At 38.0% G+C, this 22,914-nt stretch overlaps 1 protein-coding gene across 1 annotated transcript in view; it reads left to right on the forward strand.

The window, feature by feature from the left end:
• The window catches only part of KDM5A (lysine demethylase 5A), a 97,509-nt gene that overhangs the window by 46,145 nt on the left and 28,450 nt on the right, over positions 1–22,914 (forward strand). Inside the window, exons 14-20 of the mRNA XM_047865909.1 lie at positions 3,089–3,283; positions 9,911–10,092; positions 10,455–10,579; positions 11,490–11,640; positions 12,976–13,090; positions 15,692–16,047; positions 20,196–20,334. Of these exons, the coding sequence (XP_047721865.1) occupies positions 3,089–3,283; positions 9,911–10,092; positions 10,455–10,579; positions 11,490–11,640; positions 12,976–13,090; positions 15,692–16,047; positions 20,196–20,334 (1,263 nt within the window). The remainder of the gene's footprint in view (positions 1–3,088; positions 3,284–9,910; positions 10,093–10,454; positions 10,580–11,489; positions 11,641–12,975; positions 13,091–15,691; positions 16,048–20,195; positions 20,335–22,914) is intronic.

A 22,914-nucleotide genomic window follows, 5' to 3' on the forward strand; every position in this document is an offset into this window, starting at 1 on the left:
TTCACTGAGCATAATACGCTCCAGTTCCATCCACGTAGGTGCAAATGGCAAGATTTCATTCTTTTTGATTACTGAGTAATACTCCATTGTATATATACCACATTGTCTTTATCCATTCATCGTTTGATGGACATTTGGGCTCTTTCCATAATTTGACTATTGTTGAAAGCGTTGCTATAAACATTGGGGTGCATGTGCTCCTTTGAATCAGCACTCCTATATCCTTTGAATAAATTCCTATTAGTGCTATTGGTGGGTCATAGGGTAGTTCTATTTTTACTCTTTTGAGGAACCTCCACACTGTTTTCCAGAGCGGCTGCACCAGTTTGCATTCTCACTAACAATGCAAGAGGATTCCTCTTTCTCCACATCCTTGCCAACGTCTGTTGTTTCCTGAGTTAATTTTAGCCACTCTGACTGGTGTGAGGTGGTATCTCATTGTGGTTTTGATTTGTATTTCCGTGATGATGAGCAATGTTGATCATCTTTTAATGTGTCTACCATCTGCATGTCTTCTTTGGAAAAGTGTCTATTCGTGTCTTCTTCCCATAGAAATGAAATGTTTTAGCAGCTTTAGATTTGGAATAAAGTGATGGTATTAAGTTTTATAAGCCACAATAGATAATCAGTTGTATTTTATGTGGCTTCTTTACAGATTATAATAATTAAGATCTGCATATCTTCTTGCCATTGTTAATAAGTTGTATCAGAAATGTTTAAAAAGTAGATATTTATGAATTAAGAAATGAAAGACTTGTAGATTGTTAATAGACAAAATAATTGCTAATCATAAGTTCAGTATAATTGTTCTCTTGGGAAAGATGGTTTCTTTAGAAGAGTATGGAAATATTACTTGATTCAGAGATAGTCTTATATTCTTTTTTTTTTAATTTTTTTTTTCAACGTTTATTTATTTTTGGGACAGAGAGAGACAGAGCATGAACGGGGGAGGGGCAGAGAGAGAGGGAGACACAGAATCGGAAACAGGCTCCAGGCTCTGAGCCATCAGCCCAGAGCCTGACGCGGGGCTTGAACTCACGGACCGCGAGATCGTGACCTGGCTGAAGTCGGACGCTCAACCGACTGCGCCACCCAGGCGCCCCATAGATAGTCTTATATTCTTAAACTATGATTCCTATCGTTGTCTTCTGCCTGTCTTAAACTGGAGGTGATTTCTAAAAGGTTCTTAAAGGTCCATTTTTTAATTTTTTCTCTTTTATATCTTAGTTTTCAAATGTAAACCAAAACCCTATTTAAATCACCCAAGTTTTTCCACTGTACAGGAGGATACAAGTGTGGGGGGGGGGGGAGAGGGAAAGAGAGAGAAAAAGGAGAGAAAGAGAGAGAAAAGAGAGAGAAAAGGAATGGGAGGAGTGTGTGTGTTTGTGTGTACAGGCATACGTGTTTCATCACACTTTATTGCACTCCACAACTGCATTTTTTTTTTTTTTAAATACAAATTGAGGGCTTGTGGCAACCCTGTGTCAAGCAAGTCTCTTGGTGCCAGTTTTCCAATGGCATTTGTTCATGTCTCTATGTCACATTTTGGTAATTCTGGCAATATTTCAAACTTTTTCATTATATGTTACAGGGATCTATGATTAGTAATTAGGATTTATTGAAAGTTCTGGTGATGGTTAGCATTTTTTAGCAAGAAAGTATTTTTTTTCATCCCCCCCCAAGAAAGTATTTTTGAAGTAAAGTGTGTACATTGTTTTTTTTTAGACATAATGCTGTTGCACACTAAATATATATTGTATGGTGTAAACCTAACTTTCATATGCACTGGAAAACCAAAAAATTCACTGGACTCACTTTATTGTGGTATTCACATATTATGGTGGTCAGGAACTGAACCCACAATATCTCTAAGGAGTGCCTGTATAGTATAACTAGTATCACAATTTGGCTTAAAGCTTGATGGTTAAAGAAATTTTCAGTATTTATCTTAAAGAAGGAATCTGATGATTTATGAAAAGTGATCATTTCACGTAGGGAGAATAAAGTATATAATCTCAGGACTTCACTTTGAATTTTCTTTGGGTCAGACTGATTGTATGTATGTATGCATGTATGTATGTATTTATTTTTACGTTATTTATTAAAAATTGTTTTTAATGTTTATTTTTGAGAGAGAAAGAGCGTGAGCGGGGGAGGGGCAGAGAGAGAGATGAAGAATCCAAAGCAGCCTCCAGGCTCTCTGAGCTGTCAGCACAGAGCTTAATGTGGGACTTGAACTCATGAGCCCATGAACTCATGACCTGAGCTGAAGTTGGACATTTAACCAACTGAGCCACGCAGGCATCCCTAAGTTATTTATTTTGAGAGAGAGAGTGTGTGTGTGAGCAGGGGAGGGGCAGAGAGAGAGAGAGAGAGAGAGAAGGAGAGAGAGAGAGAGGGAGAGAGAGAATCCCAAGCAGGCTCCACACTGTCAACAGAGCCCAACCTGGGTCTTGATCCCACAAACCGTGAGATCATGACCTAGCTGAAATCAGGAGTTGGACACTTAACTAACTGAGCCACCCAGGTGCCCTAGACTGATTGTTTTTAAAATAATTTCTAGATGCTAAAATGTAAATCATCTTTTGCTTTGGTTCTTACAAAAAATTGAGTCCATGTGAATTGCTAAAGTAGTGCTTTTTTTCTCCGCTTTTCTTTTTCAAACTTTGGTAACATCTCTGCTTTTTGTTCTGTGGAAACTTCTGTGCTGAATATGTCCACTGAACCCTTTATAATCTGAATGTCTTTTCTTTTTTCTTTAAAGGCAGTTTATGTTAGACTGGTCTAAAAGTTTGCTACCTTATTTAAATATCAAGGAACTTGTACTTCTGGTACATAATGAGTAGAAAGTCAATAGCTTAGGGTAGAGGCTTAGCATCTCAAATTATGGAAATTTTCTGTGGGAACACCTTTGAAATTCCTGCTGGGCCATAAAGATTTAATATTTAAGTTACCTCTTATTTTCAAATGGAGTTGGTTATTCTGCCTTCTTTACAGTAAAAGAGAGGATCTGTAGGCTAAATAGTGGTTTTGTTCTGGAAAATGTTATAAGCAAGTAAGTTAATTTGAGAAACTTGTCGTTTTACAGTTACCCATTGGACGTCAGTGTGTCAATCATTACAGACGGTTAAGGCGCCATTGTGTCTTTTCACATGAAGAACTCATTTTCAAGATGGCAGCAGATCCAGAATGCTTAGACGTGGGCCTGGCTGCCATGGTGTGCAAAGAATTGACTCTCATGACTGAAGAAGAGACAAGATTAAGGGAGTCTGTTGTACAAATGGTGAGTTTGCTTGGCACATTCCCTGTATTCAGTACTGCTCATGGAATATACTAAAAATGGAATGTGTAGAATGAATCCATTTTCATCTTTGATTCCTTTAGAAGTTGAACACAAAAATCATAAGTTTAGAGAAGGTATGTTTTTATACTTGCCATTTTGCGTTCTTCAAATTGAAAAATTTTAGGAATCTTTATGTCATTTCTAGATTAAAAAAATAGAATCCTATCAGCTAGAATTTCTTAGGTATATATTTATTTCTTTAAATAAGAATCTTCGGGGCACCTGGGTGGCTCAGTCGGTTGGGCGTCCGACTTCGGCTCAGGTCATGACCTCGTGGTCCGTGAGTTCGAGCCCCGCATCGGGCTCTGGGCTGACAGCTCAGAGCCTGGAGCCTGCTTTAGATTCTGTGTCTCCCTCTCTCTCTGACCCTCCTCTGCTCATGCTCTGTCTCTCTCTGTCTCAAAAATAAATAAATGTTAAAAAAAAAAAAATTAAAAAAAAAAAAAAGAATCTTCTACATATAGTATTTCTTTAAATAAGAAAGTTCAAATCCTTTTCTTTGAGGTTTGAAATTGAATAAAAGTTATGTTTCTGGTGATTCCAACTGTCAGACTAAATTGATTTGTTTTTATTTCTTTCCTCTTTCTAAGCAACTTAATGAGTAGGAAGTACTGAATGACCAAGTGCTGGGATTTTTTTTTTCCTGGTTTGGAAGCCAGTTGAATTTTTGATGGAGTTTCCTTATAATGGAGGTGGCTGGGCAGAGGGTGACCAGATCCACCTCCCACCGCCACCCCCCTCCACCCCCAACAAGTGTTAGGATTTTGAATGCTTGTAGTAAATTAAATCTTTTGTTTTTTAGAATTTATTTATTTATTTTTGAGAGAGTGGGAGCAGGGGAGGGGTAGAGAGAGGGAAAGAGAATCCTAAGTGCTGACAGCACAGAGCCCAGCATGGGAGCTTAAACTCACAAACCATGAGATTGTGACCCGAGCTGAAATCAAGAGTCAAACGCTTAACTGAGTGAGCCACCCAGGCACCCCAAACCTTTTTTTAAAATTTAATTTAATTTTTTAGTTTATTTATTTATTTTGAGAGAGAGAGAGAGCAAACGGGGAAGGGGAAGAGAGAGAGAATCCCAAGCAGGCTCTGCACTGTTAGCACAGAACCCAGTGCAGGGCTTGAACTCATGAACCATTAGATCATGACCTGAGCCAAAGTCAGACACTTAATTGACTGAGCCACCCAGGTGCTCCTAACTCTATTTTTTAAAAATTCAACTAACGTTTTAATTTGAAAGTAAAAACAAATTACCATTGGGGCACCTGGGTGTCTAAGTTGGTGAGGCCTCCAACCCTTGTTTTCGACTCAGGTCATGATATCATGGTTTGTGGGATCAAACCCCTCACCTGGCTTTGCGCTGACAGGATTCTCTGTTTCTCTTTCTCTCTCTGCCCTTCCCTGTGCTCACATGCACACTGTCTCTCAAATAAACATTAAAAAACATTTTTTTTAAGTTAACCATTTATATTAGCACCCTCCAAGAATGAAATATTTAGGTTTCTTTTTTTTAATGTTTATTTTTGAGAGACAGAGTGCGAGCAGGGGAGGGGTAGAGAGAGAGGGAGACACAGAACTTGAAGTGGGCTCCAGGCTTTGAGCTGTCAGCACAGAGCCTGACATGGTGCTTGAACTCATGAACCGCAAAATCGTGACTTGAGCCAAAGTCAGATGCTTAACTGACTGAGCCACCCAGGCGCCCCAGTTTCTTTCTTTTTTTTTTTTTTGGAAGTTTATTTTGAGAGCAAGTGAGTACAAGTAGGGAGGGGCAGAGAGAGAGAGAATCCTAAGAGAGCTCCCAGTGGAGAGCTTGAAGCTGAGCTTGAATTCATGAAACAGGGAGAGCATGACCTGAGCTGAAACCAAGAGCCAGATACTTAACCAACTGAGCCACCCAGGTACCCCGAACATGTACAGGGAGGAAAACTACAAAACTCTGATGAACAAAATCAAAGAAGAGTTTAGTAAATGGAGAGATATTCCATGCTCATGGATAGGAAGACTCAGTGTTGTCAAGATGTCAGTTCTTCCCAACTTACCTATAAATCCAGTGAAATCCTTATCAAAATCCCAGCAAGTTATTTTATGGATATTGACAAATTGGTTCTAAAATTTATTTGGAGAGATAAAAGACTCATAATAGCCAAGTCAATATTGCAGAAGAACAAATTCAGAAGACTAACACTACCTGATTTCAAGACTTACTATAAATTGTACACCTGAAACTAAAGTACACTATGTGTCAACTATACTCATAAAAAATAAATAAAAGTATTAAATACTTACTATAAAGCTAGAGTAGTAATAAAGACTATGTGGTATTTACAAAAGAACAGACAAATCAACCAATGGAACACAACAGAGAACCCAGAAACAGACTCACATAAATACAGTCAACTCACCTTCCACAAAGAATTATTTCTTTCCCATTGCCTGGTGTCTATCTTTTGAAGTTTCACAGGTACTGTGTTTTTTTACAAATTGAAGGTTTGTGGCAACCTTGCATTGATCAAATTTATTGGCCTCATTTTTCCAACAGCATTTGCTCACTTCATGTCTCTCTGTCACATTTGGTAATTCTCAAAATATTTCAAATTTTTTCATTTTATTTTATTTCATTTTTTCATTTTTAATTATGGTATAATTAATATACAATGTTATATTAGTTTTAGGTGTACAATATAGTGATTCAAAAATTCTATACATTAGTCAGGGCTCATCATAAACGTACTCTTCATCCCCTTCACCTATTTCACTGATTCCCCCCCACCCACCTCCCCTCTGTAACCAACAGTTTATTCTCTATATTTAATAGAGTCTGGAGCATCTAGCTGGCACAGTGGATGACTTTTGAACTCAGGGTCATGAGTTTGATCCCCACATTGGGTGTAGAGCTTACTTAAAAAAAGAATGAAATTCCCTTAATAGAATCTGAGGTTTTTTGTTTTTTGTGGGTTTTTTTTTTTGGTCTTTTTTTTCTTTGTTTTGTTTCTTCAGTTCCACATATGAATGAAATCAGATGGTATTTGTCTTTTTCTGACTGATTTATTTCACTAGCATATTCTCTAGATCCATCCATGTTGTTGCAAATGGCAGGTTTTTGTTCTTTTTAATGGCCGAATAATATTCCATTGTGTATATATACCACGTTTTTTTATCCATAATTTGGCTATTGTAAAGAATGCTATAATAAACGTAGTGGTGCATATATCTTTTCAAATTAGTGTTTTCATATTCTTTGGGTAAATACCCAGTAGTGCAATTGCTGAATCATATGGTAATTCTAACTTTAATTTTTTGAGGAACCTCCATACTGTTTTCCACAGTGGCTGCACCAATTTGCATTCTTACCAATAGTGCATGAGGGTTTCTCTTTCTCTACATCCATGCCAACACTTGTTGTTTCTTATAGTTTTGATTTTAGCCATTCTGAGAGGCATGAGACTATATTGTGGTTTTGATTTGCATTTCTATGATGAAGAGTGATGTTGAGCATCTTTTCATGTGTCTGTTAGCGATCATGTATGTCTTTGGAGAGATGTCTGTTAATGTCTCTTGCCCATTTTTGTTGATTTTTGGTTTTTTATTTTTTATTTTTGTATTTTAGAGAGAGTGCAAGTGGGGGAGAGGGACAGAGGGAGAGAGAAAATCTTAAACAGGCTTCTGTGCTCAGCGTGGAGCTTCACACAGGGCTTGATCCCACAACTATGGGATCATGACCTGAGCTCAAATCAAGAATCAGATGCTGATCCACCCAGTCACCCCTTCTGCCCATATTTTAATTGGTCACGCTTTTTAAAATTATTATTATTACATTCTTTATGGTCATTTTATGAGTGATCTTTGATGTTACAACTGTGTAATTGTTTTGGGGTGCCACAACCTGTGCCCCCATAATGGTGAACTTAATCGATAAATGTGAATGTTGAGCCTACTCTACCAACTAGCTATTTCTCTGTTCCTCTTTATTCTTTGAGCTACAACAATACTGAAGTTAAGCCAAGTAATAGCCCTATTACAGCGGCCTTTTAAGTGCTCAAGTGGAAGGAAGAGTTACACATCTCTCACTTTGAATCAGAAGCTAGAAATTATTAAGCTTAGTGAGGAAGGCATGTGGGAATCCTACTTAGGTCAAAAGCTAGGCTGCTTGTGCCAGCTAGCCAGGTTGTGAATGCAAAGGAAAAGTTCTTGAAGTAAATTAAGAGTGCTACTCTAGTGAATACATGAACAGTAAGAAAGCAAAATAGCCTTTTTTGAGGATACGGTGAAAGTTTTAGTGATCTGGATAGAAGATGGAACCAGCCACAACATTTCCTTATGCCAAGGCCTAATCCAGAGCAAGGCCCTAACTCCTAAGTTTTATGTATGCTGAGAGCTGTGAGGAAGCTGCAGAAGTTTGAAGCTAGCAGAGGTTGGTTCATGATGTTTGAGGAGAGAAATCATCTACACACCACAAAAATGGAAGGTGAAGCAGCAAGTGCTGATACAGAGCTGCAGCAAGTTATCCAGAAGATGTAGCCAAGGTCATCAGTGAAGGTGGCTACGCTAAGTATAGATTTTCGGTGTAGACAAAACTGCCTTCTATTGGAAGGAGATGCCATCTAGGACTTTCATGGCTAGAGAGAAGTCAATGCCTGGATTCAAAGGGCAGGCTGACTCTCTTGTTAGGGGCTAATACAGCTGATGACATTAAGTTGAAGCCATTGCTCATTTACCAATCCTAAAATCTCAGGGTCCAGCTAGGGGCATCTGGCTGGCTCAGTCAGTTAAGCATCTGACTCTTGGTTTTCACCTATAGCTGGTGAGATTGAGCCCTGCGTCGGGCTCCTGTGCAGACAATGTGGAGCCTGCCTGGGATTCTCTCTCTCCTTTCTCTGTCCCTCCCCTGCTCACATGCTCACTCTCTCTCTCTCTCTTTCAAGAGAAATAAAATAAACTTTAAAAAATAAATAAATCTTTAAGAATTGTGCTAAATCTACTCTGTGTTGTGTAACTGGAACAACAAAATCCAGATGACAGCACATGTGTTTACAAACAGTTTACTGAAATTTTAAGCCCACTGTTGGAGCTGCTGTGCAGAGAAAAAAAAAGATTCCTTTCAAAATATGACTGCTCATGGACAATGTGCCTGGCCACCCGAAAGCTGTGATGGAGATGTCCAACAAGATTGATGTTGTTTTCATGCTTGCTAACAGAACATCCGTTCTGCAGCCTGTGGATCAAGGAGTAATTCAACTTTCAGGTCTTAATTTTTAAGAAATAAATTTTGTAAGGCTACAGCTGCCATAAATAGTCTTCTGATAGATCTAAGCAGAATAAATTGAAAATCTTCTGGAAAAGATTCACCATTCTAGATACTATTAAGAACATCTGTGATACATGGAACAAGGTCCAAATATCAACATGAAAAGAAGTTTGGAAGAAGTTGATTCCAGCTGTGGCAGGAGTGACTTTTAGGGCTTCAAGATCTCAGTGGAGAAGAAAGTGTAGACGTGTTGGAAAGAGCAAGAGAACTGCAATCACAGAAGTGGAGCCTGAGGATGTGACTGAATTGCTGCAATCTTGTGATACAGCTTTAGCAGATGAGGAGTTGCTTCTGATGGATGAGCAAAGAAATTGTTTTCTGGAGATGGAATCTACTCCTGGTGAAGATGCTGTGAAGATTATTGAAATGACGACAAAGGATTTAGAATATTATGTAAACTTAGTGGATAAAGCCGTGGCAGTGTTTGAGAGGATGGACTCATATTTTGAAAGAAGTCCTAATTGTGAATAACATGCTGTCAAATAGCATCATATGCTAAGAGAAGTCACATGTGAAAGAGACAATTGATGTGACTCCATTGTTTTAAGAAATTATAACAGCCACTCCAATCTTAAGCAACCACCACCCTGATCAGTTAACAGTCTGATGAACATCGAGGCAAGACCCTCCATCAGCAAAAAGATTATAACCTCCTGAAAGCTTAGATGATGTTGAGCATTTTTTAGCAGCAAAGGGTTTTTTAATTAAGGTGTGTACATTGCTTTTTCAGACACAATACTATTGTACGCTTAATGGACTACAGTGTGGTGTAAATATAACTTATATATATGCTGAGAAACCAGAAAATTTATTTGACTTGTTCTGTTGTGATAGTTGTTTTATTGCCATGGTCTGGAACCAAACCCACAGTATCTCTGAAGTGTGCTTATACATTGGTGGAGACTCATGAAGTAAGTTCTTGTGGTATGGTCCCATTTCAGGTTTAACCTGTGTCATTAATGGGGCATCATTTTTCCTTGTTCTGCAATAATTTGAATATCACAACTCTTGATCATCTTATCCTTTGATCAGATTTCTCTAAGGACTTTTCCTATGAACTTTTGAATAATTAGGAAAGATTCATTTTTGAATAATTAGGAATGATTAATTTTGGAAAGTATTTTGATGATGTGTCATTGTACCTCCCATGTTTATATCTTAAGTCAGAGATTTACCTGTAAGAAAAAAATTTAATAACTTGAAGGTCTTTGATGCTTGAGAGACTAGAAAGATTTGATGTAGTGACATGAATTGTATTTCAGGGTGTCCTGATGTCGGAAGAAGAGGTGTTTGAACTTGTTCCTGATGATGAGCGACAGTGTTCAGCGTGCAGAACCACATGTTTTCTCTCTGCTCTGACATGCTCCTGTAATCCTGAGCGGCTTGTGTGTCTCTACCATCCAGCTGATCTGTGCCCCTGCCCCATGCAGAAGAAGTGTCTTAGGTATCCATAAGTTTCTTGTAAAACTTGTTAATTCTTTGAAAACCAAGGGCATTGTTCTTTGTAATTTCCCTTCCCCATGTGTAGACTGGTGACTTTTCCTTGTCTCTCTGCCTCCCTGCTGTGGACCAGTCCTTTAAAGTTGGCTCTAAACTTGGCAACTGAAGTTATTTTTTTTTATCAGTTGATTTCATATGTTCCCTGTCTCTCCCTGCATTAAACCTCTATGGACAACTTTGATTTTTTTAAGACCCCATTCACCTCATCATTGTATTAAACTGATTATGTTTAAAATTTATTTTCAAGTTATTGTTGGATTTTCAAGTTTTTATTTCTGTGTTTTGTTTGTTTCTCTTTGTTTTTAGATACCGCTATCCATTAGAGGACCTCCCTTCTCTGCTATATGGTGTGAAAGTCAGGGCACAATCTTATGACACTTGGGTCAGCCGTGTTACAGAAGCATTATCTGCCAACTTCAACCACAAGAAAGGTTAAGTATCCTCCTTTTGTATGCATACACTGAAATTACTGTCACATTGAAAGAGGCCTTGTGGGGCGCCTGGGTGGCTTGGTCGGTTAAGCGTCCGACTTCGGCTCAGGTCATGATCTCACGGTCCGTGAGTTCGAGCCGTACGTTGGGCTCTGTGCTGACAGCTCAGAGCCTGGAGCCTGTTTGGGATTCTGTGTCTCCCCCTCTCTCTGCTCCTCCCCTGTTCATGCTCTGTCTCTCTCTGTCTCAAAAATAAATAAACATTAAAAAAAAAAAAATTAAAAAAAAAAAAAAAAAAGAAAGAGGCCTTGTTTTGTTTTATGTGTTTTTCTATTAAGGAAAAATCTTAGGCTTCATTTAAGATTTGAGACTAATGGATTGGTTGACTGACTTAAGATTTAGTTTTCTATTTGAGAATCTTCTCTTACATCAAAAGTTAATATAAAATGGGACAGATGGCTAACTGGCAATAGATATGTATTTTGGGGAGCCATTGTGACCAGTGGACTAACACTGAAGGCTAATTAAGAACAAGGAATTGCAGGGGCAGCTGGGTGGCTCAGTCAGTTAAGTGTCTAGACATTGCTTGGGATTCTCTGTCTCTCCCTCTCTCTTTGCCCCTCCCCTGCTTGCGTGCGTGCTCGCTCTCTCTCTCTCTCTCTGTCTCTCTCAAAATAAATAAATAAAACATTAAAAAAAAAAAAGAATGAGGAACTAACCTTACCTGAGAGAAATCATCCATAAGGATTAGGAATGAGCATCTGCTCATAAGCTTTTAATTGCATTGGTGAGATTTTCCCAGCTGCGATGATTCTTCTGATAGGTTGAGGACTAACTTGAGAGGGGTTGGTTAACATTTTTAAATGGCTTTTTATGTGTGTGGTTATAGCATACGGTTTTATTCTTACAGATTTGATTGAATTACGAGTAATGCTGGAAGATGCTGAGGATAGGAAATACCCAGAGAATGATCTCTTTAGAAAGCTCAGGGATGCTGTAAAAGAAGCGGAGACCTGTGCCTCTGTGGCTCAGCTGCTTCTCAGCAAAAAGCAGAAGCACAGGTAAGACTATGAAGAAGAGTTGGGTTCCCCAGTGGTTTCTTGTGGGTTTTTTGGTCTTGTTTGTTTTTCTTTCAGAGTAGAAGCCAGAATTTTAACTGGCTCACAAGGCCCTCTATTTAATCTTTGATCTCTTGTGGCCATTTCCCTTTCTCCTCCAGTCATGTCCCAGTCTTAAACCCCTACTACTCTCCCTTCTTTCTTGCTTCACTCTGCAGTCTTCTTCCCCTTTCTGCTTTTCCTACACACTGGGCACGGTTCTCCTTAGGGCCTTCACAGGCCTTCCCTGCTGTCCAGGTGGCTTGTCCCTCACTTCTTTCAGGTCTTTTTCAGATGACACATTCTTGAAGAAACTTGCTCTGACAACCTTTATAAAATTGCAACCTTTTTATTCTTTTTTCCTGTTTTGTTTTTCTCCTAGCCCAGTCACCTCCTGATATACTAATTCATTATCTCTTCTACTGTTTCCCAGGCCCACTAGAACATGTGTGAGACTAGGATGTTGGAGATTTTTTATTCTTTTTTTCATTGCTTTATTTCTTGTGCTTAGCACAATGCCTGGCACATAATAGGTGTGCAATAAATATTTGTAAATAAATAAATGATACTGCATGCTGAAGGCAGGTGGCAGCAAAGAGTAACCTTGATGGATACAGGAGAGGCTGTTATTAAGGAGTGTAGAAGTATGCGCCCTTGATTGAATGTCATTTGTATGTGTTAAATTTTCTGTGGTATTGTTTTGTATTCATTCCAACACATTCCTGGATTCTGAACAGGTTCTTCTGTAGCACTTCACATTGGGTTTTAAAATTACTTTGTATATTTTTTATTTATCATTTTATTAGAGAATCTTTCTTAAAGATGTTGGTCAGTGAATCTTCAGCTGTCATTGGGTCACTAACCCTCTCGGAGAATCTGGCAAAAGCTTAGAGACCCTTTTCTTAGAAAAATGCACATACACATACAGTTCTGAATATGTTTCAGAGGGTTTATTATCTCCTAAGTTAAAGGTGCCCTTGTTCCACATTTTAAGCTTTTGAGGTAGAAGATTTAGTTTTATTAATGAACATAATATTTTGATCTGAGGAATTGATTAACTGTTTGAAATGTTTAACACTTGTAAGATTGGAGGAACTACAACTTGGAGTATTGAATCTTTGAGCCATTAACTAAAGAGGTAAATACCTGATTTGGAGGTGATCAGCATTACAGTGGAACCTCTCAAACACTCATATTCTGGGGTTGCTTGGGTTAGAATTCTAGAGAGACTAGAAGCCCCTTTGATATCAGATGACTATGAATTTTTCTTACTTATGTCTCAATATTATTTCACATCAGGCAGAGCCCAGATAGTGGGAGGACTCGGACCAAACTGACAGTGGAAGAATTGAAGGCCTTTGTCCAACAACTTTTTAGTCTTCCATGTGTCATCAGCCAAGCTCGACAAGTAAAGGTGGAGTATTATGTTTCTTTTCTTGGGTAATAGCCTTTGTAGTATGGGTTTCTGTTTTGGGCAGATAAAATACTGTGTCTAGACTAGTTTTTTGTTCTGTTTCTCTTACTGCTGACAGTAAGAATCCTTTGGTTTAGGGGCACCTGGGTGGCTCAGTCAGTTAGGCATTCAACTCTTGGTTTCTGCTCAGGTCATGATCTCACGGTCGATGGGTTTGAGCCCCACATCGGGCTCTGTGCTGACAGTTCAGACCCTGCTTGGGATTCTCTCTCTCCCTCTTTCTCTGCCCTCCCCTGCTTTCTCTCTCTCTCTCTCTCATTCTCTCTCTCTCTCTCTCTCTCTCAAAATAAATAAACTTAAAAAAAAAAAGAATTCCTTGGTTTAGTTCTTAGTCTTTAATACTCCCTTTAAGATTCTGGAACCAAGAGTAATTAGTTTAGAATTTTTTTCTGTTTTAATTTTAGATCAGAATCCCTATCTGGCATAGATAAAATTGAAATGCAAGAAAATCATTAAAAGAATCTAAATATTTCAGTAAGTTATTAGTTCATGAGCTTTTAAAAATATGAGCTCTGAAATTACTAGAGTCCTGATGGTTTCTTGAATTTGTAAAATCTAAAAAGTATATATCAAATACATTAATTTGTGTAGTTAGTATTCCTTTGATAGTTCATGGTGGTGGTTTGTGATTTTGCCATGGGCAGGATATCTGAAATGGTTTTTATCAAGGTTGTCAGCTTGTGCAATCTAGTATCAGTTGTGTTTTTGCTTTATTCCTTGTTGTGGGAGCATTTTGATAGTTGACCACACTTTCCTATCTGAGAGACTTTCTTCTCTAAACATCTGTGACATCACACTCTCTGGTTTTCTAGGTTATTCACAGTTCCTTCTCTTTAGCCTTCTTTGCTGTTTGTTTTCTCCTTGGCTTGACTGCTAATTGTGGAGTATATTCGGAGCCTCAGCCCTTTCTTTAGTCTAGGTCTTGACATCTTACTTGTTTAGTGACATTAAACAAATCTGATCTGATTCCCAGATCACCAGTTCTTAGTGCCTTTGTTCTTTTCTACAGGCTTGTATGTCCAGTGGCATACTCTCCATATCCCTTTGGCAGACTGAAGTAATCTTAAAAGCCTTTTAATGAGTCAAAATCCTTGATTCCTTTATTTCCCTTATTACCCTACAACCAGTCTCTAAACAAGTGCTGTTTTTATCTTCAAAATGTATCCCAGAGTGAACCATTTATCATCATGACCATTGCTTAAACTGCTCTGAACCACTAGATTCTAGACCTTAGGTTACTGTAATAGCCTCTTAACTCACCTCCTTTCTTCTTCTCTTGTCCTTGATAGTTGATTTTTTATTTGGTAGCCAGAATGATTGTGTAAAATATAAATCAAATCATATCATTTATTTGTGGTAGAATTCTCCAGTGCTTCCTCAAAGCCATTAGAATGAAATCTAAATTCATAATCTACAGGGCACTGTGTAATCTGACCTCTGCTTATTTTTAAACTTCATTCTCCACTTTGCTTCTCATCACCCACTCATCCAGATGAGCAAGACAGCAAGCTCATTTCTCTTTAAGAGCTTTTGCAGTTATTACTTGCCCTGCCTGAACTGCTCTTCTTCCAGATCTTCTTATAGTTCCCACTTCTGTCTCCTTATTTTAGTGTCAGTTTATCTGTTTTCTGTGACCACCATTGCAATGTAGTATGCCCTCCTCCTCTGGTCATTCTCTATTGTGTTCTATTTTGTTCTCATAGCATTTAAAACTAACTGAAACATTTCATTCATGTATTCAGTGTCAGGCTATTTAGATTAAAATGCGTTCCTTTAAGACAAAGGACTGTATGTTTTAATATTGTGCACTTAAAACAGTGGCTATATCTAAGTCTGCAGTCTTTAAATATTTTTTGAATTGGAGCGCCTCCGTGGCTCAGGGTTAAGTGTCCGACTTTGGCTCAGGTCATGATCTTGCGACTCGTGAGTCTGAGCCCCACATCAGGTTCTGTGCTGCCAGCTTCAGAGTCTCTGTCTCCCTCTCGCTCTGCCCCTCCCCCGCTCATGCGCGCTCTCTCTCTCTCTCTCTCTCTCTTTCAAGAATACACATTTAAAAAAAATTAAAAATTTTTTTTGAATGAGTCGTATTTTAAAAGGAAGAAGGTAAGTAATTACAGAGAAGCATATTTATGATATTTACGTTTTTTACTATCGTATCTATTTGGTGCTATAATGGTGAGATTATTAGATAATCTAGAGTTTGTTAGTTTGCCTGAGCTATATTCCATACTCATTTTGTATCTTTTATTTTTTATTTCCTTAAAAAAATTTTTTTTTCCATTTATTGATTTTTTGAGTGACAGAGTGAGACAAAATGAAAGTGGGGGAGGGGTAGAGAGAGAGGGAGACACAGGATCGGAAGCAGGCTCCAAGCTCTGAGCTGTCAGTGCAGAGCCTGACATGGGGCTTGAACCCACAGACCGTGAAATCGTGACCTGAGCCAAAGTCGGACGCTCAACTGACTGAGCCACCCAGGCGCCCCTCATTTTTTATCTTTTAAATTTGGTTGTGGTTTTTTTTTTTTTTTTTTTACTTTTTCAGAATCTCCTGGATGATGTGGAAGAGTTTCATGAACGTGCTCAAGAGGCCATGATGGATGAAACCCCAGATTCTTCCAAACTCCAAATGTTGATAGACATGGGTTCTAGTCTCTATGTGGAGCTACCTGAATTAGCCCGACTAAAGCAAGAGCTACAGCAGGCTCGATGGTTGGATGAAGTAAGACTGACCCTGTCAGATCCACAGCAGGTCACTTTGGATGTCATGAAGAAACTGATAGACTCTGGGGTGGGGTTGGCACCCCACCATGCTGTGGAGAAGGCAATGGCTGAACTACAGGAGCTCCTTACAGTCTCTGAGCGGTGGGAAGAAAAGGCTAAGGTCTGCCTGCAGGCAAGGTGAACATATACATTGATGACTGTTGCCTCTTTAATAATGAAGCCAGAGTAGAACCGAAGGAGGAACATAAGGTTCTATTTCATTAAATATTTAATTAGATGTTTTGTGCCTTCCCTGATCAATCACTAAGTTATCGAATAGGTCTACACATAAACAGTTTTCAAATATTGTGTGCACTCTAGTGCAGAGTACTTTGCTAGGTACTTTAGGTGATACAGAGTAGTATTTTGTTTAGAACTTTCCATTACCTATGCTGTATTTCAGAGCTAAGAAATGTAAAGCTCACCACCATATGTTACTGTTAACTGAGAGGTACAGAAAAATGCAACAGGAGTTTAGAGGAGAGGTCAGTGTTAGTTTGGGTGCTCAGAAGAGAAGCTGGAGAGAAAAGAAAGAACTTAGGTAGAGACTTGAAGCACGAGTGCGATTGAAGCGGAAGGGAGGTAGGAGAAATGTCATAAGCTAAATTGTGTTTTGGTGACAAAAGTTAAATGGGCTTCCCTGGAGTAGAGGATTTATGCAGGAAAGTAGTGGGAAAGAGAAAGAAGGGGAAGAAAACGTTAAGTTGCATTAGCATTGGCACCCCATTGGATTTGTGAGATTTCAGTAAAGCATTCATCATATTTGTGTATCAACTAATTTCATAATTATGTAAGAACTAATGTCCTTTATTAAAGTATTTCTTCAGCTAAAGTTGATACACAATTTCTCGTGTGAGGATGAGGAACCTGGGATACTTAGATCACATAGTTCTTAACACAGCTCAAACTTGAAGCCTTTTCCACTTCATTCCAAAGTCTTCATGTACTTAACTACTTTGTCAGCTACTTATTTTGAATGCAGATGATAGGAAAAGCCTTAGATGATTTAATGAATAATGACCACAGTTTTGTTTTGCCAAGAAAAGGCTGCATGTATTTTTGCTGGATATTTTGCTCTCCAGATGCCATGGAGAATACATACTAAAATGTATCCATAGCTTTTTTTCCTTTGAAACTATTCAGTGTCTTCAGATTCATGACAATTCCAGGAGCATATTAAATGGGAAAAACTAAATAACTGTGGAATGCAAAACTATAAGTTGGTATACCTGATGCAACTTACCGTAGTCTACAGAATGAAAATTTGGCGGTAGTAATATGTGAAAACTTTTTCTCTCATTTTTCTACATTTAATCAGTCACCAAGTTTTAGTGAGTTTGCCTCCAAAATGTCTTTCGAATCTGTCTTCACTGTCACTGACCTAGTTACAGTACTCTTGTATTTTCCCTTAATCTTTGCAATTCAGTAAGTATTTGTGGAGTAGCTGCTACATGCCAGGCACTGTTTCTCAGTGCTATAGAGACAGTAGGGAAAAGCACACAGAGTCCCTGCTCTAAAATAGAGCCAACATTCTAGTGGGGAGAGCCAAGAGACAGGTGAATAAGTGAGTGTATGAATGGATGAGTAAATTTCAGGTAATTAGTGTCATGAAGAAAATAAAATTAGAAAATAGAGGGTGATGGAGTTTGGGGATAGTGGGAAGAAGAATCTTTTGTTTTCTTCTGTCAAGATTATCTTTTTGGGGTTTTGTTGTAGTTGTTTGTTTGTTTGTTTTTAAATATAATTTATTGTCAAGTTAGCTAATATACAGTGTTTGCAGTGTGCTCTTGGCTTCGGGGGTAGATTCCCTATGATTCATTGCTTAGATACGACACCCGGGGCTCATCCCAACAAGTGCCTTTCTCAGTGCCCATCACCCATTTTCCTTCTCCCCCAATCTCTGCCATCAATCCTCAGTTTGTTTTCTGTATTTAAGAGTCTCTTATGGTTTGCCTCCCTCCCTCTCTGAAACTATTTTTTCCCCTCCCTTCCCCCATAGTCTTAAGTTTCCTAAGTTCCACATATGAGTGAAAACATATGAAATCTTTCTCTGAATGACTTACTTCATTTAGCATAATATCCTCCAGTTCCATCTACATTGTAAATGGCATGATTTCATTCTTCCTCATTGCCAAGTAGTATTCCATTGTATATGTAAACCACATCTTCTGAATGGATAAAGTTATCTTTTTGAAACACATCTATAATATTCTTCACGTCTTAGCATTGATTGATTACTGACCATTATTTTCTCAATACCCTTCTTCGCTTTTGGCCTTTTTTCCCCTGCCTCTTAAATAAAAGCTTTCCTCAAGATTCTGGTGTAGACCACTTCTGTTTTTCACTGTGTACATCTCCCTGGAAATTTCATCTAATTTCTTGGCTCCATTTGTCCTCTTTATACTGATTAACTCCAAAATCTCATGTATAACAGATATATTTCATAGATATCATCTACTTATTAGATAATTCCATTGGATGTCCTATTGGTACCTCAGATTCCCCAAATCCAAAATTGGGTTCATTCATACATAAGCCAGTACTTTGGAAATTAAATTTAACCTTTCCTTTCCATTTCCTTACCCTCAAACTCAGTTAACTACCAAGTCATGTTGATAATATTTCCTCAATGTTTCTCACTTTCATTCTTCTTTTGGGTGCTGTCATAGCTGGCCTAAATCATAGCAACAGGTTCTGTGACCTCAGTGACCTCACTCTTCTCTAACCCATTCTCTACATTGCAACTCGTATTTTCCTAAAATATAGGTATGGCTTTTTGACTGTCTTGTTTAAAGCCCTTCAGTGTTTCCCATTCTCCTTGGGATGAAATTTAGACTCCTTAACCTGATTCATAAGGCCATCTGTAATTTAGCCTTTTGCTTTAGGATCTAGCCTCATCCCTTGCCTATCTTCTTTGCATTCTGTGTTCCAAACATAGTGATCCCCACTTGCTTTCTTCAGACATGCCATGTTCTTTCTTGTTTCTGGACCTTTGCACATGCTTATTTTGTTTTCCTGTGGAACATTCTTCCCTTCTGCCCAGCCCCTGTGGTATACCCGTACCCTGCCTCTGGTCCCAGCTTTCCTGACTCACTCCTATTAAAAAAGGATAAGAAACTTTAGAGGTCACTTCTGGGAAGCCTTCCTTTACCTGCCAAGTCAGTTTAGGTCCTCCGATTATATATTCTGATAGCATCTTACAGTGCATCATAACTGTGTATTAATAATCCCCCTCCACCACAAGATTGAAAAGTTTCATGAGCATATAGTAGGATTTCTATATGAGGAAACTATTCCCACCCTCAGTAGCTTCCTGTTGCTTTCATAGTGAAATTCATGGCTGTCAAGACCGCTTATATCAGTTTGTATCTATCTTTCCGGTCATGTTCTCCTACTTCCTGCTCTTACTCCTATTCCTGTTTAACTCCATCCTCATGCCAGCCCCCATGTTAAACTGGGCTACTAACTTAATTTTTTAAATATTTTATTATTATTTTTAAAATAATCTCTACCTCCAACGTGGGGCTTCAACTCATGGTTCTGAGATCAAGAGTTGCATGCTCTACTCATCGAGCCAATTAGGCTGCCCTGGACCACTAACTTATTTTTAAATGTTTCTTCCTGTGTTTGTTCATTTTATTCCTGGTTTTTCTTCTTTAACATTGTACTTGATAAAATCAATTCTTTAAGTGCCCCTCAAGGCCCTTCTCAGCTCCCCTAAGCAGAATTAAACACGACATCCCATTTTGATGAGCCTATACTAATTTGTTCTTAGTCCCCAGTACAGGTTTAATTTTTATCTTGTATTCTGATTAGTTGAGGATAAGGTCTATTTTATTCATCTTTTTTGTAACTAGGTATTCTTGAATGCAGTTGAGTTAAATGTATATGGTCAATATTAATGGACTTCTAGACTATTGCTTTTTACATTGCTGTCTAATATGCATCTCTGACAATTTCAGATATTGTGGAGTACTAAAATAGATGCAATTTACTATAGTGAAAAGAGCATGGGATCTGAGACTCATTCTGAATCAGTATTTCGGCTGTGCCATTCATTGTATTAAATGACTTTGGGGGTAAATAATTGATTTTTGAGCTAAGGTTTTCTTATTTGTAAATTGGAAATAAAGATAATAGCTGCTTTGCCTTCCTTATAGAATTGTGGTAAGAAGTAAGTAAAATCATGTATATGAAAGTTCTCTGCACATTCTAAAATGTGATTTAAATGTTGGTAGCAGTTTGACTTTTCCTCATGCATCTACCCTATTTTTGTATTTTTTTAGACCAAGGCACAGTGTGGCAAGTTTAGAAAGCATAGTGAATGAAGCCAAGAACATTCCAGCCTTTCTACCCAATGTGTTGTCCCTGAAAGAGGCCTTACAAAAGGCTCGAGAATGGACAGCGAAAGTAGAAGCTATTCAGGTAAGGAGCCTCTTGAGTTATCCTACCATTCGGGTAATGCTGTCTCACAGATGAATTCTTTAAGCCTATAATTTTTTAGAATAGAATAACCAGAATAAAATAATGATAGTACTTAAAATTCAATTGTTCTTCCATCTGATTCTATCATTCAAAGTAAATATTACCTATTTAAACGTTAACTTGTTTTGTTGACTCCCTGCTGTGAAAGATGACAGAATTAGCTATTTATTTAACTCTTAGCAATAGGGAGTTTATTCCCTGCTGTATTCTTTGAATCTTTGCCATGTGCACAAATTACTTTAAAATAAGAGGCAGCAAAAAGAAAATGAAATTAATATTTACTGAACCCCATAACACTCATGGTACTATTCTAGTTGTTTGGGAGCAGAAATGTGAGGGAAGGGTGTAAAGGTAGTACCCAGGCCCAGGCCCTCAAAATAGCATATTCTCTAATTAGAAAGACATATACATTTTAATTTAAAACAAACTATAATGAGGTGCCTCAGTGAGTTGAGCATTCAACTCTTGATTTTGGCTCAGGTCATGATCCAGGGTTGCGGGATCAAGCCCTGTGTCAGGCTCCATGCTGAGCGTGAAGCCTGCTGAAGATTCTCTCTCTCCCTCTGCCTCCTTCACCCTACTTACACACTCTCTCTCTCTAAAAGAAAAAAGAAAATTAAAACAGTGAAATAAGGGCTAGAGGTGAAACTGTATTTGAATATATAAAATTCCTCCTGAATTATAAAAACCTGGCAGCATTTTTAGTATTGAGGGTATACCTACTCTTTATTGTAGAACTATATCCAAATAAAAGGAAACCAACTCTACTAAACTTAGGAGAGAACATACTGTAGTTGTCAAGTTCTAATGACTTCTCTTTTACTTTGTTTTAAGTTGATTTTTTCTGGGAGCTGGTTAGCCGCACTTTTTCTATGCTATTTTAAAAATTACCTGTGTTTTCATTAGGGCAGCTCCTCTGTTTCATCTTTAACCTATTTCAGGAAGTTGGTTGTCCTCGAATGTCTGATAACCCTTAGTTGGCTGTTTATTTATGACTGCTGGACCAAGTCTCCAAGTGTAGGTGGCTGCCATGTGTTTCCTCTGTCATTTAGAGGACTTTTCCTCCACTAAGCCCTCCCTTCAGTGGGGAGATGGACTTGTAGATTCTAAGTAAGTGGACAACTTCTGTTGACAGGCAGACTCTTCTTTAAGATACATAGTTTGGGAGCAGGCTCTGTCAAGCCTTAGCCAGGAGATATTCTATAGTCAAACAGCAATAGCTGGGCACAAGGAGTACTAGTAAACATGGTATTTGTCAACCATATCTGTATTTGAGCTTTCTTTTCTTTTCCAGCTTGCTATTCTTTAATCCTAGTCCACAGTGATTTTAATTATACCATTTTAATATCTCTTAGGGCTAGAACCTTCCCATATTCTTTGTAAAAATTGTCTTAAGTTGATGCACCTGGTTGGCTCAGTTGGTGGAGCATGGGACTTTTGATCTTGGGGTTTGTGAGTTCAAGACCCCTGTTGGGAGCTGGAGCCTACTTTAAAGAAAAAGAAATTCACTGAAGTTTCTTGCTTATTTATTTTTCCACATGTTTCAGTGTAACTTTCCAAATGAATTTTTAGGCAAATGAGTCATTTAATAGATAGGAACTAACTCTTTATTAGAATGTCTGTTTAGCACGTAACTATGCCTTTCCTTCATTCAGAGCCTCTGAATAACAATAAATGTTAAGGGTATATATACAGTTTCTTGTAGGAATGGTTACGTGTCCTGTCTGCTTGGAGATTCATCCAATCTTATCACTCAGAATTACTGTAATGGATTACTTGTTAACCCTCTCCCCTCTTGTAATGAATGATTCATTTAGTTAGTAAATGTAAAGCAGTAATAGTTCTAAAAACAATAATGACTTCATTACACATAAATACTGAACCATGTGACTTAGGCAAATATCCATTCTCATCTGTATTTATAGAACATAAAATGGAGGTGGTTATCAGAACTAAAATACTGCTTTGTAGTATTTGGAAAAGTTGAAAGACTGAAATAGGCAAAAGAGATTACTGATGTCCTTTCAGTGGAATACTGGATATTGTCTGGTGAACCCTCCAAGATTATCTCATTGAAGGAGTGTGCGCCTTAGATTTTGTTTGACCAGGCTATCTTACAACTCTGTCGGTTACTAAAAACGATAGTAATACAAATGAATTATGTCCATAGAAAAGCAATTAAGCTTATCTATAATGAAACAATTGATTTCCACATGGTAGAAAAGATGATTGCATTGTCTGGTATGGTATTAAACATCTGTTTCCATCTATTAGCAAATTCCTTGCCTCATTCCTGATCGTATTTATATACATGTTCTTTAGATTATCTGTTGAACTGGTTTTTACATTTTAACTTGTTCTCAATTAATAAAATAAAAAAACTTTGACAACATGAATTTACAGACTTTTTAAAAACGACATTGGCTCTGTTAGTTCAAGAGATACGATTAGGTTTAAAGAATAATTATTTAATAAAAAGCTTAACACTAAACTCTTTGTAAGATCTTCCAACCAGTATTG

This window comes from Prionailurus viverrinus, chromosome B4 (genome assembly GCF_022837055.1).
Source record: "Prionailurus viverrinus isolate Anna chromosome B4, UM_Priviv_1.0, whole genome shotgun sequence".
NCBI lineage: Eukaryota > Metazoa > Chordata > Mammalia > Carnivora > Felidae > Prionailurus > Prionailurus viverrinus.